Source organism: Sus scrofa, chromosome 1 (genome assembly GCF_054392235.1).
Source record: "Sus scrofa isolate SSC_HxYL_T2T_F1_AM1 chromosome 1, Sscrofa_HxYL_maternal_Yorkshire_Landrace_v2.0, whole genome shotgun sequence".
NCBI lineage: Eukaryota > Metazoa > Chordata > Mammalia > Artiodactyla > Suidae > Sus > Sus scrofa.
In genome coordinates, this window is record NC_139383.1 from 92415263 (window position 1) to 92428379 (window position 13117).

Here is a 13117-nt window from a genome sequence, read left to right on the forward strand (position 1 = left end):
CTCCTAGACATAGAGAACAGACTTGTGGTTACCAAGAGGGAGGGGGAGGGAGTGGGATGGACTGGGAGTTTGGGGTTAATAGATGCAAACTATTGCATTTGGAGTGGATAGGCAATGAGATCCTGGATAGGACTACATCTAATCACTTATAATGGAACATGGTGGAAAATATTATGAGAAAAAGAATATATATATATAGAACTGGGTCACTTTGTTGTATAGCAGAAATTGACAGAACACTGCAAATCAACTACAATAAAAAGAATTTATAAAATATGTAACTGAATCACTTTGCTATACCCCAGTAACTAACACAACATTGTAGATCAAACTATATTTAGTTATAAATAATAAATAAATGGGTGAGCCATTTTCCAAAAACTTAATAAAAATGGTAATAGCTAATACATAGAGATTTATTACCTACCTCATGCCACGATTTACATGCATTATCTTTTTTATTCCTTATAATAACCCTAGAGTTGTTTAACAATAATAATTGTTTCTATTATAATCTTCATATTACGGAGGAGCTAGAGTCTTTTGAACTAGGCACTCTGCTCAGAAGATATTCTTTTCCCATGCAAAGTTAGAATTTGAGGGAAAAAAATAAGCCTTCAAATGGTCTAATTGAGTACAATTGTAGTAGTTCAAAATGGTAGCCCATGTGCTTATGAAACAGCTGAAACTCGGCTGGTCTTAATAAAGATGTGGTATAAGTGCAAAACACACACTAAGTTTTGAAGATTTAATATTTAAAAAAAGAAAAAAGGGAGTTTGTGTCATGGCTGAGTGGTGAACGAACTCAACTAGCTCCATGAGGTTGCAGGTTCAATCCCTGGCCTCGCTCAGTGGATTAAGGATCTGGCATTGCCGTGAGCTGTGGTATGGGTCGCAGACCTGGCTCGGATCTGGCATTGCTGTGGCTGTGGCATAGGCCGGCAGCTGTAGCTCCAATTGGACCCCTACCCCAGGATCCTCCATATGCCATGGATGCGGCCCTAAAAAGACAAAAGACAAAAAAAAAAAAAAAAAGAATGTAGCATATCTCATCAAGTGTTTTATGTTGAGTTGATGTTGAATTGGTAAAATGTTTGATTTATTAAGTTAAATAATGTACATTATAAAATTAATTTCACCTTTTTTGTTTTTTGTTTCTTATTAATGTGTCTACTAGAAAAATTTAAATTACACACGTGGCTTGCATTATATTTGTATTGAACAATACTGGTTTAGAATGTTGGTAAAGGAAGGAATAAGCAACTAAAAAATAAATAACATCAACAACAATCTTTTACAGCAATGAGTAGTCAGGAATCAAATGCCAAAAAAAAGCTGTTATCTTACACTTAAAAAAAATCCTCTTGGGAAAATTACAAAACAAAACAAAAACAAAGCAAAAGTACCTCCTCTGTGCCTGGAATCACTGACAACATAGTAGCAAGAAATACAAGCAGCTCCCACCTTGGTCTGTGGCATCCCTCACATTGGTCTGTAGCATCACTCTCCTTAGAGACAGCAGGAGCAGGGACAGCCTGTAACAGAAGTTAAAGCAATGCTCAAAACCACAAAGGGGGGCTTGGAAAAGGGACACGGGGCCCAGTGAAAGAGCTCCCAGTAACCAAAGCTGGAACCATTTGAGCAATAAAATTGGACTATAGGAGTTACTGTTTTAGCTCAGCGGGTTAAGAACCTGACTAGTATCCATAAGGACTTGTGTTCGATCCCTGGCCTCACTCAGTGGGTTAAGGATCTGTGTTGCCAGAAGCTGTAGTGTAGGTCATGGAGGTGGCTTGGATACCACGTGGCTATGGCTGTGCAGCTGCAGTTCTGATTCGACCCCTAGCTCAGGAACTTCCATATGCTGCAGTTGTGGCCATAAAAAGCAAAAATAAAAATAAAAAAGGACTATAACCCAAAGTATAAAATAAATAACTGTAAGACTAACTAACATAAGTAAATGATTGATGGAATAAATAAACAAATAGGAGAGAACTGAGACATTCCCCCCAAAGAGGTGAAGCCTAAAGTCACACCGGGCACATACTGACTTCCTTCTAGAGAGAAAAGAATGGGGTGAGGGGGAAAAAGAGGAACTTTACATGAGGAAAAACCTGACAGACACCACCTGAGGCATGTGGTGAAGTTTATCACCAGTGATAACAATCAATGATTAGTTATACTAACAGCACATTCCCTTGAAATTACATAGTGAGGACAGCACTTTATGCCTTTGGGGTTTCTCTCAAAAACCCATAAACCCTGTCTAATCATAATAAAAATATCAAACAAACCCAAATTGAGAGAGTTTCTTCAAAACCTACCAGTACTCTACCAAACTGTCAAGGTTAGCAAAAATAAGGAAAGTCTGAGCAACTGTCACAGTTTAGAGGAGCTCAAGGAAATGCAATGACTAAATATAATGTGGCATCTTGGATAGAATCCTAGGACAGAAGGACATTAGGTAAAAACTAAAGAAACCTGAAAATAAAGTGTGAGCTTCAGTTAAGAGTTATCTATTAATATTGGCTAATTAGTTGTAATCAGTACATCATACTAATGTAAGATCTTAACAACAGATCAAACAGACCCTTTGTATGGAACTCTTTGGACTAGCTCCATGACTTAACTATAAACTAAAACTTCTAAAATAAAAAGTGTGGGGGGCTTTTGTTTGGCGGTTGGTTTGTTCGTTTGGTTTTAGTTTTAAAAAGAGACCTGAGTTCCCATTGTGGTTCAGCGGGTTAAGGGAATGCAGGTCCCATCCCTGGCTTGGCTCAGTGAGTAAGGATCCAGTGTTAAGGATCCAGTGTTGCCATGGCACCAGGCCACAGCTGCAGCTCCAATTTGACCCCTGGCCCAAGAACGTCCATAGGCCATAGGTACAGTCATAAAAAGAAACAATAAAATTTTTTAAAAATTTAAAAAGGACCACCTGGAGTTCCCTTAAGGCTGTGACACAGCAGGTTAAAGATCTGGCATTGTCATGGCAGCAGCCTGGGTTGCTGCTGTGATGAGGTATAAGCCCTGGCCCAGGAACTTCCACCTGCCAAAAACAAAATAAATAAACAAATAAAAAATAAAAATAAAAAGGACCTGTCTCTGTTTGAAATCTTTCAAGTCTATTGGAACCTTTATTCCCTTTATAACCTTGCTATTCAGAGTGTGGTCACTTGTGAGCTTCCTACAGATTCCCAGTCCCATCCCAGATAGTCCAGTCAGGGTCCATCAGAAAAAGAGAACCAAAAGGGTGTGGTGTGTGTGTCAGAATTATTATAAGGAACTGTTTCATGCAATTATGAAGGCTGGCAAGTCCAAATCTGCAGTATGGGCTGGCAGCCTAAAGACCCACAGGACAAATGAAGTCTGTGGCAGTCTGCTAGAGAATTCCTCTTTGTTCAGAGGGTAGGTCTTCTCCTTCTATTCAGGCCTTAGATTAAGTGAATAAGGTCTACTCACAAGACAGCAGGCAATCTCCTTTTACCCAGAGTTCACCAATCTAAAGGTTAACCTCATTCAAAAACATCCTCCTTTTAAGTTGACACAAAATTAACTGTCACCAAATACTGTGTTATCACGTATATGTGGACTCTAAAGAATAAAACAAATAAATGAATATAACAAAACAGAAACCGACTCACAGATACAGAGAACAAATCAGTGGGGATAAGGTACCAGGGGGAGGGGCAAGACAGGGGTAGCAGGTTCAGAGATACAAACTACTCGGCATAAAATAAATAAGCTACAAAGATGCACAGCACAGGGAACGCAGCCAACATTTTATAATAACTTTTTTTTTTCTGATTTTTAGGGTCACACTCACGGCATGTGGAGCTTCCCAGGATAGGGGTTGAATTGGAGCTACAGCTGCCGCCTACACCACAGCCACAGCAACACCAGCTCCGAGCCGCATCTGCAACCTACACCACAGCTCACATTAATGGCAGATCCTTAACCCACCGAGTGGGGACCAGGGATTGAACCCACAATCTCGTGGTTCCTAGTCAGATTCGTTTCCCCTGCGCCACAACAGGAGTACCTCTAATAACTTTAAATGGAGTATAATCTATAAAAATTTTGAATCACTAGGTTGCATACCTGAAACTAATATATTGAAAATCAACTATATCCCAGTTCTGCAAAATCAATGTAATTTACCACATTAACAAATTAAGAAATAAAAAACAGATTTCCCACTGTAGTACAAAGAGGTTGGTTGCAGCGCCAGGAGGTAGGTTCCATCCCTGGCCTGGCACAGTGGGTTAAAGGATCCAGAATTGCCGCTGCTGTGGCTCATGTCTGAGCCCTGGCCTGAGACTGCTGGGTGGCCCAAAAATGTAAAAAATTAAAATTAAATTTAAAAAATAAAAGCCATATAATGATTTTTTAAATGTTTAATTAAACCACCACATCACACCTGCTAATGCTGAACCTGCATTTTAAAAGGAACTGCCTTGGTGATTTCCTGCATTCAGGTTTAAGTGGCATTGCTCTACAAGATTCCCAAAGGGCCAGAATCCTCAGAGTTTAAAATCTACATGATGATTTCAGTAAACTCAGGAACAAGGCCTTGTTCTAGTTTTAACATGATAACCTTCCTAGCATTTACCATCTGGAGGTCAGAGACGCCTGCAGGTGCCACCCTTCCCAATGGACCCTCTCAACTTGTTTCCACCTGGCCACTCTTCGGACCTGGCTGACTGCACCGGCGGCTTTTGAGCCTTCCCACCTACAGCGAACTCTTGAAGAGCATCTCCTTATGTTATTTTCCCTTTCATCTCCAGTTCATTCTTACCCACGATAACTGCCTGTGGTCACAACAGCTCTGTTCCACCCCCACTCCAACCCCCCAAGGCACGCCAGTGCATTTTCTTAGTGCTTCTAGCTTAGCAAATGCCAAGCGAACCTGTTCCAATTAGATCTGTGGAGACATAACATATACGTCAGATGATTCCATAGGGTGAAAGTATGAAACTGTTGTTATTGGGTTATTTGACCTACAAAATGGGCAACTGCATAGGATTCAACGATGTTTCTATTCACTGTTTTCCTCCTCAAAAGCGATCCTCGGGGCAACATGCTACCAGGGTTGCTAATATTCATGGCAATTCACTACTTTAACTGAACACAAACACACCACCCACCCCAGTTTGGTCCAAGCCCTCCCCTCAACAATGCGAGATATAAGCCCCCACCACCCGCCTCCGGGTTCCCAGCCACCCCTGCTCCCAGAGGGGCAGCACCAAGCTTCACAAGGCAGCGCACAGGAGGTGAGCACCATCCTTGAGGGCGCCAGCGACCCGGCCAGCCTAGACCTTGCGGCCAGCGGATGAAAGGAGAGAGCCAGCACCTCGCAAGCTGACGCCCCGCCAGCAGAGCAGCCTGAGCGAAGATGGCGGCGGGGGCGGGGCCTGCGTGCCGCCATGGGCGGGGCCTGCGACAGGACGAGGCCGAAGGGCGGGGCCTGTGACGGGACGGGGCCGGTGGGCAGGGCAGGCTAGGGGCGGTGCCAGCGGTGCCAGCGGCCCTGCGCTGCCGGGGGGTTTCGGCAGTACCACCGAAGCTCTCTTTTCCGCGGGGTGGTTTGCACAGCAGCTCCGCGGAGGTGTCATGAAGTCCCCGGTCCCCGACACGACCCCGAGCGACTGCGAGGAGGGCTCGGACTGCACGCCGCTCCTGCAGCACGCCCCGCGGGCGGAAACCGGTGAGCAGCTGCTCGACCGAGGAAGCTCGGGCGGGCGGTGGTCCCAAGATGGGGGTGTCCAGAGATGCTTAGGCCACAGGGGACTGAGGACCAGGAGCCCACTCACGGCCCCAGCTCGGGTGCTCAGAAGCCGCTCTGGGGCCCAGGGCGCGGATGGGGCTGTGAGGCCAAGCCGGGCCGGGCGGAAGCCCCCGGGCCTCGACAGGTGCGGCCCCGGGGCCTCGGCAGGTGCAGCCGGCGGACCTACGGCGGGGCCTAAGGCAGCTGTACGCTGCGGGCTCTGGGCTCCCGGCGATTTTTGGTAGTATTGGGCAGGGAACCCCATGGAAGACGAACTGGGGAAGAATTTGGAAATTAATGGTCAGAGGGCGAAGCGGAGGATCCTGGGGAAGAGTGAACTGGAGGAAACCTGCAATTGAAGGGTAGAGGGTGGGATCGAGCCGCGGCTCTTCCTCCCTGTCGCTGCCAGGTTGCCACAGCTGCTCCTCGGCATGTGATCTGGTAGCGAGCTCCCTAGGCGTGGAAGGGAGACGAAAACGGGCTGAGGTCAACATTTGTGAGTAAATAGAGGGAAATGATTGGATAACCGGTGAGCGAATATCTTGAAATTATGCAATAAGAGAAAAAATGTATTGCATACTTTTTTTTCCCCTCTATAGCTAAGTCGTAGCAGTCTATGATTTAAGTTAGGAGACAGGTTATCCTCAAGATAGGCAAGCTCTCCATAAAGATCTAAAGTAATTTGCCCAAATCTTGCAACAAATGGAAAAGGAGGAACACATCTTCCCAGAATTTAGGGAAATTAAAATAGATTGCTATTTGATACTTTTTTTAAAGAAATTAAAACTAAAAAATAAACCAGTTTGCAGACATTCTATACCTTCAAGAAGAAACAGAGGAACATGAAAAAGAAACATGAGAAACAGAGTTGACTTAGAAATTTGACTTTTCTCCACCAAGACCTGTATAGTCTGTGCATCTTTTAAATTTGTTTTTAACGTTACCAGATGGTGGCGGTAGAGGTCGCAACACTGTAGCTCCATCTGGCAGCTGGGAGCCTATTTTCCTGGAAGCTTAATGTAAATACTGTATCATAGTGATGTTTTACTTGGAAGTCGGACTTAGTTCCACAAACTGATCATTTTCTGTGCGCTATGAGATTTATATAATTCTCTTCTGTACAGTAATCTAGTGTAGAAATACAGAAACAAATACTGTAATATAGATATTCTCTGGAGACTACTATATTCTGTGGCAATTGGGAAAAATGTATAATCAAATTTTAGCTCAAATGTTAAACATCATTAATTATCAGGAAAATGCATATTAAAACCATAGTGAGCCATTACACAACTATTAGAATGGCTAAAGTTAAAATACCTCAAGATACCAAATATTGGCAAACATATGGAATAACTAGAATTCTGATATTTTGCTAGTAAGAATGTAGGAGGGTACAACTACTTTGAAAAACAGTTTGGCCATCTATTTTAAAGTTATACAGACATACCATATGCTACACAATGTCTGTAGCAGCTTTATTCAAAATAGTAAAGAACTGAAAACAGCCCAACATTCCATCGACAGGTGAATAGATAAACAAATTGTAGTATATCCACAGATTCTCAGTAATAAAAAGAAACTACTGATACATATAACAACGTGGACAAATCTCAGATCCAAAAGAAACCACCACGGAGTTCCCATAATGGCTCAGCGGTAACAAACCTGACGAGTATCCACGAGGACAAGGGTTTGATCCCTGGACTTGCTCAGTGGGTTAAGGATCCGGCATTGCTGTGAGCTGTGGTGTAAGCTGGCAGCTCTGATTGGACCCCTAGCCTGGGTGCCTCCATATACCACAGGTGCAGCCCTAAAAAAAAAAAAAAAAAAAAAACCACCATATTAAAGTCTGATTCCATCAGTATGAAGTTCCAAAGAAGCAAAACTAATCTGTAATAACAGGAAGCAGATCAGTGGTCTCATGGAAGCTACAGGCAAGAAGGAATTGACTGCAGAGAGGCACTAGGGTACTTTTCGGGGTGATGGAAAAGTTCTGCGTCTTGATTAGGGTGTGGAGATGTATACATTTGTCAGGATTCACCAAACTGAACACTTGAAATGGGTGCAGGTTATTGTATGTAAAATATGCCTCATAGAGTAGATTGAAAAAGAAAAAAAATTAACTCATTGCTTTGCAAAATAATCCCTGCTTGATTTATTTTTTGTTTATTTTTTACTTTAAATTATTTTTATTTTTTTCCAGTATAGCTGGTTTACGGTGTTCTGTCAGTTTTCTCTACTGTACAGCAAAGTGACCCAGTCACACAAATATATACATTGTTTTTCTCACATTATCCTCCATCATGCTCCATCATAAGTAGCAAGATATAGTTCCCAGTGCTATACAGCAGCCGGCTTGATTTCTGGGTTGAGTGTATAGATCTTGAGGTGGCTGTCTTCATTATAACCCTTTCTCTTATTTTCACTCTTTACATACCCACTGGAGAGCAAATGTGAAGTAAAAATAACAGCAATACTTCTTTTTTTGCTGTTTAAAATATAGGAATTTTAGAGAAGAGGAACCTACAGTTACAGAGTATTGCATTAGTCAACAATATCTTTTTTTTTTTTTTTAAGGCCCACACCTGCAGCATATGGAAGTTCCAAGGCTAGGGATGGAATTGAAGCTGCAGCTGCTGACCTATGCCACAGCCACAGCCATGCAGGATCCAAACCACATCTGTGACCTGTGCTGTAGCTTGAGGCAATGCCAGATTCTTAACCCACTGAGCAAGGCCAGGGATCGAACCCACATCCTCATGGATCGTGGTTGGGTTCTCAATGATATTTTAAATTAAGCTCTGTGTCTGGGGTAATTTAAGCAGGAGGACAAGAGAGGAGCACCAGAAGAAGAGATGGAAGAGACAGAGACACTATAGCAGCTTTATAAGAGGCACTAGACGTTACTTCATTTACTCACAGTAGTGCCACCTGTTCTTGCTTCAGTAATAGTATCTACTGTCTACATCTAATAAGAGAAACAAGATGACCCTTAGTTAAATTTCTTATTTAAATTATGTTCTATGTGTTTACTTTCCACATTTCAGAAAGTGTAAGTGTATTAAAACAAAACAAAACAAAATCTTTCCATCCAGAGTTAAGTTTTTTAAAGTTTCTGGTACATGGAAGGAGTAAATCTTTAGCACTTCTTAAAACTTCTCTTTCTGTATGTGTATATGTGTTATTTACATTTTATGTTTGTTTTTGGAACAAACCTCTATGAAATTAGCTAATGTGTATAGTTTTGTTTTTCAGAAGAGAAATGCTGATAAAATGTCAGTCATAAATTTTATAACAGATGAAAGACCTTAGAGACTAACTACCATCTAGTGGGCATTTTTTTTTTTTTTATGTCCGCATCTGGGGCATAGGAACTTTCCAGACCAGGATTGAATCCAAGCTGCAGCAACACCAGATTCTTTAACCCAGTGCTCGGGGCCAGGATCAAACCCACACCTCCTCTGCAGCAGCCTGAGCTGCTGGAGACAGATTCTTAACCCACAGCACCATAGTGGGAACTCCTGGTGGGCATCATCTTATATGTAAATCAATTGAAGGCCAAAGAGGTTAAGTTCCCAAAGATCGCTGCAGCCATGCTAAGAACGAACCAGAGTTCTTTTGGATTTTAGTCCCATCCTCCTTCCTCGTCACAAAACTGCCACATTTGCGTTACATTTGGGAAATTCCTATTTGCAAAGTGCTTACTCATTTTCGTTGAATCCTTCACAAATTTGAAAGTTCTCCCACTCTGTCGTGAATAAGAGGACATGATTTTATGCTATGCGTAGTGCTGCTTTATTAAAATTAGGATATGTTTCCGTAATGTTAAAAATTAATAACTTTCAGGTTGACAGAATGTGACAGAGTTCTCAGTAACTCATCTATGTTTGTCTTTCAAGCAATTGCTTTTATCTAGCAGGGTGGATTTCAGAGATGCATGCTAAAGTGATAGGGAAAGGGCGGCTCAATACTGATAAACCTCAATAAAAATTCCTCACACTTTCCACTAGTTGGAGGGTTTTTTTTTGATATGAATGAGATGTGCCTTTTATTCAGTTAAATGGATTTTCAAAATACCGTTGCACCAAAAAAATATGCTCATGCATATTAGGAGAATTCAGTTTTGTAAATCTGGAGGCAGGGTGACGAATTGCCAATCCTAGTTCCACTCACTAGCTAGGTGAGGTTTAGCAATTACCTAAACTAACCTAATCTCTCTGTGCCTATAAATCAGGGGAAATAATGCACCTAATTCATAGGGTTATTGTGAGGATTAAATAAGCTAATAGAAAGTGCTTGGACTAGAGTTTGGCACATAGTGTTAATTACTGTTATTATCATTTCATCATCACCAGTGAAGACTGTTTGGATTTGCATTTCTTGGAGAAACTGGCACTGCAAAATAAGGGCATCATTCTTCATGCTCTGTGGGAGCTTGTGATTTTCTAGCTTCAATGGCACATCCTGAGATTTATTTCATTTTGTTGTTGTTGTGTTTTGCCTCTGCTCTCCTTTTGGGATGGAAGGCAGGTGGTTACATTCAAGGTTCAGTTACACAAATTTTGTGTTTTGCAAATTAATTTGTGTGTAAATATAGTCTTCGGTATAAGGTTCAAAGTGCTGGTAGGCAGCAGGCACGTTACAGAATGAAGGGGAACAGCCTTGGGTCATGTTGTGAGCATCAGTGTTAATATTAAAGTAACTGAGTCCATTTTAATGGAATTTGGTGTTTTTCATGTAAATGGATATTGGGAGCTAGAAATCCATAAGAATTTATCAGGAATGAATTACTCATAATGCAGGCTGAGCCCAGTTAGATATTACCTATTTTATTTTATTTTATTTTTGCTTTTCCCTGGCTGCACCCGAGGCATATGGAAGTTTCCAGGCTAGGGGTTTAATTGGAGATACAGCTGCCCCTCGCCTGCCCCTTCTACAATGAATCTTTGCTCCAACTGAAACCTGCCTTCTGAGCACACCACTCTCTGCTCACTGCTGTCCCATCTTGCAGTACTTGGTGGGATCGACTCCCCCCACTCCATGTTGAGCCCTCCACTCTTGACACCATTGGCTAGACCGCTTTCCCCTATGAGGTTTTCTCCTCTGCCCGCTTCCCAGCACTTGGATCCATTCATCATAGGCACGCCTCCATCTCCTCACTCTGATCCCTGTCATCGTCTTGAGTGACTTCACATCCAGCACCATGTCCCCTCAGTTCTCAGACTCCTACATCTCTAATGACTTCCTTCCCTCTTCAGTTGCCACAGGACCTTGTCATCGCCCGTCACTGCCTTAACCACAGCTAGGATCCCTTCCTATGTAACTGCTCCTCCTTGACTGCTCACTTGTTTCACTTGGACCTTCTACCCACTGACTCCGCAACTTTTTTGGAAGAGTTCACGCTTCTACAAAAGCTTTGTCTGCTTCATCTATTGTTAGGAGAACTTCATAGGTGGAATTGTGAACTGCCATCAAGAAACACCTCTCTACTTTTAAGCCCCTCCCAATATTTGTATACCAAGCCTCCCAGACACTGAGGCACTGGAGGTTTGCAGCAGTGAACAAAATAGCTCTTGCCCTCACTGAGCTTTTATATTCTAATGTGCATTTTCCTAAACCAGTAGCCCTCTCCCTTTTGCTTGCTTCTGAGGTCAGAATCAGAGTCCAGTATTTTCTTGCCAGTACTCTAAATTCTCTTGCCCTCCACTATGTCTCCACATCCAATGTGGTGCTCTCTGCTTACCTGGTGCTCCCCTCTGTATACAGCCAGGCAGTGCTTCAGAGTCACAAACAAGGGCAGGCTGCTCCCACCAGCTCTGCAGGGATGTCTGCCTACTCCTGTATGTTCCCCTGGGAACCTCACACCCTTGCTCTCTTCAATGCCACCTTCTTTTTTCAAGTCCTAAGTTCCCCAACCCACTGAGCAAGCCAGGGATCGAACCCACCTCCTCGTAGTCACTAGTCAGGTTTGTTTCCACTGCAGCGCAATGACAACTTCTGCAAGTCCTGATTTCTCACAAATAAGAAATAACTTTGATCCCTAACAAATTACTTCAGCTCCTAATATCCAGAAAAGGCAATACTAATAACAACAATTCCCAGTTATTGCAGGTGTATTATGTGCTAAGCACTGTTCCAAGTATTTCCTTGTCCCACTTCAGTTAATCTTTATAACCCAAATACAGGCAAAATGCTCAAGCACATAGTGCTCACAATTATTACCTCGTTTTTGTTACTGAACTCAGGGCTGCTGTCCCACTGAGAGTCACCACAGCATCATAGGCCTGCCATCGGCCCATTTGCTACCTCCTGCTCCTTCTGTGCTTGCTCTTCTCGTTTCCACACTTCATACCTGCCTCTGCTTCTGGTTGCACTGCTGTCACTGCCTAACCTGCTGGTGGCTTCCTGTTCATCCATGAAGGTTCTGTACAAGTACTCTTCCTCCCAGAAGCCTCTTTGACCCCTCACACAGCACATTCATGTGGCTCCTTTGTCCCACCTTACACATAGGTACCAATGTTTGCAAATTATCCATCTTGTGGATAGAACTTTCTCTATAGTGAGCAGGAAAGAAACTCACCTTTACTGAGGGCCCGTCACTCTTTCCTCTGATCCAAACCCGACCCAGGGAGGTAGGTGGTGGTTGTATCATTTGGGAGCTGAGAAACCTAATAATGAAAACTATGAACTACCTTCCCCAAAGACACAGTGGTGAAAATCAGAGATGAGATCCATGGCCAGGTCTGCTCCAATCTCAGTCAGCCTGTGTTCTTTCTACTGCACCCACTTCACATTCCTAAGTTTTAACCATGTTTTAGAAGCTGATGATTGTTTTGATGGGTGCTTTGTTCATTCTGCAAGCATGGTTTTGCTTTAAACTTGATTTCAGTGTGGCATGGGTGTTCTCTCTCCTCGTCATGCAGGCCTGCTCCTTTTGGACCAATTTCAAACATTGGCCCAATTCACTGGCACATTTTGCTCTATCATCTTACTTTCTCGAAATGAAAATTTTCCAACTGATTTGTAATCAACCATTTTTATAAAGCTAGTTGCCATTTATTTTTAATGTTTCTTAAAACCTCATAGTCGTATACTTTGTGACATCTGTGCTGGCTTTTTCTTTTCTGACTATTGACTGTGCCTCTGAAAGTTAAAGTTGACTGATCCAAAACTTCTAGGTCAGATTTTCCAATTAATAATCACTTTCTTTCACTTCCCAAGGTTCTAGCCCCATGTCTTATTCACATGATGAGGTATATATATATTATAGTCCAAATCAGTTATCATCTGGGGAGAGGCTGATAACTTACAGTAAAATAAGTTAACTTGAATACAGATAGAATGGAGTAA

The 13117-nt window shown here is 42.5% G+C and overlaps 1 protein-coding gene and 1 long non-coding RNA gene across 6 annotated transcripts in view; one reads left to right on the plus strand and one right to left on the minus strand.

The window, feature by feature from the left end:
* The window catches only part of LOC106506626 (uncharacterized), a 43823-nt gene extending 38390 nt beyond the window's left edge, over positions 1–5433 (minus strand). Inside the window, exons 1-2 of one of the 2 annotated variants that reach the window (XR_014840243.1) lie at positions 5351–5433; positions 1407–1535 (exon numbers count right to left, since the gene is read on the minus strand). This is a non-coding gene — a long non-coding RNA (uncharacterized LOC106506626). The remainder of the gene's footprint in view (positions 1–1406; positions 1536–5350) is intronic. The other variant, XR_014840245.1, reaches the window with a different exon arrangement.
* A 117-nt stretch (positions 5434–5550) lies between these two features.
* SLC17A5 (solute carrier family 17 member 5) overlaps positions 5551–13117 on the plus strand; it is a 55900-nt gene continuing 48333 nt past the window's right edge. For all 4 annotated transcript variants that reach the window (XR_014840213.1, XM_003121410.5, XM_005654403.4 and 1 more), the window contains exon 1: positions 5551–5704. Coding sequence is in view for 3 of the 4 variants with exons in the window: in XM_003121410.5 (XP_003121458.2) it covers positions 5611–5704 (94 nt within the window). In the remaining variant the exon portion in view is untranslated. The remainder of the gene's footprint in view (positions 5705–13117) is intronic.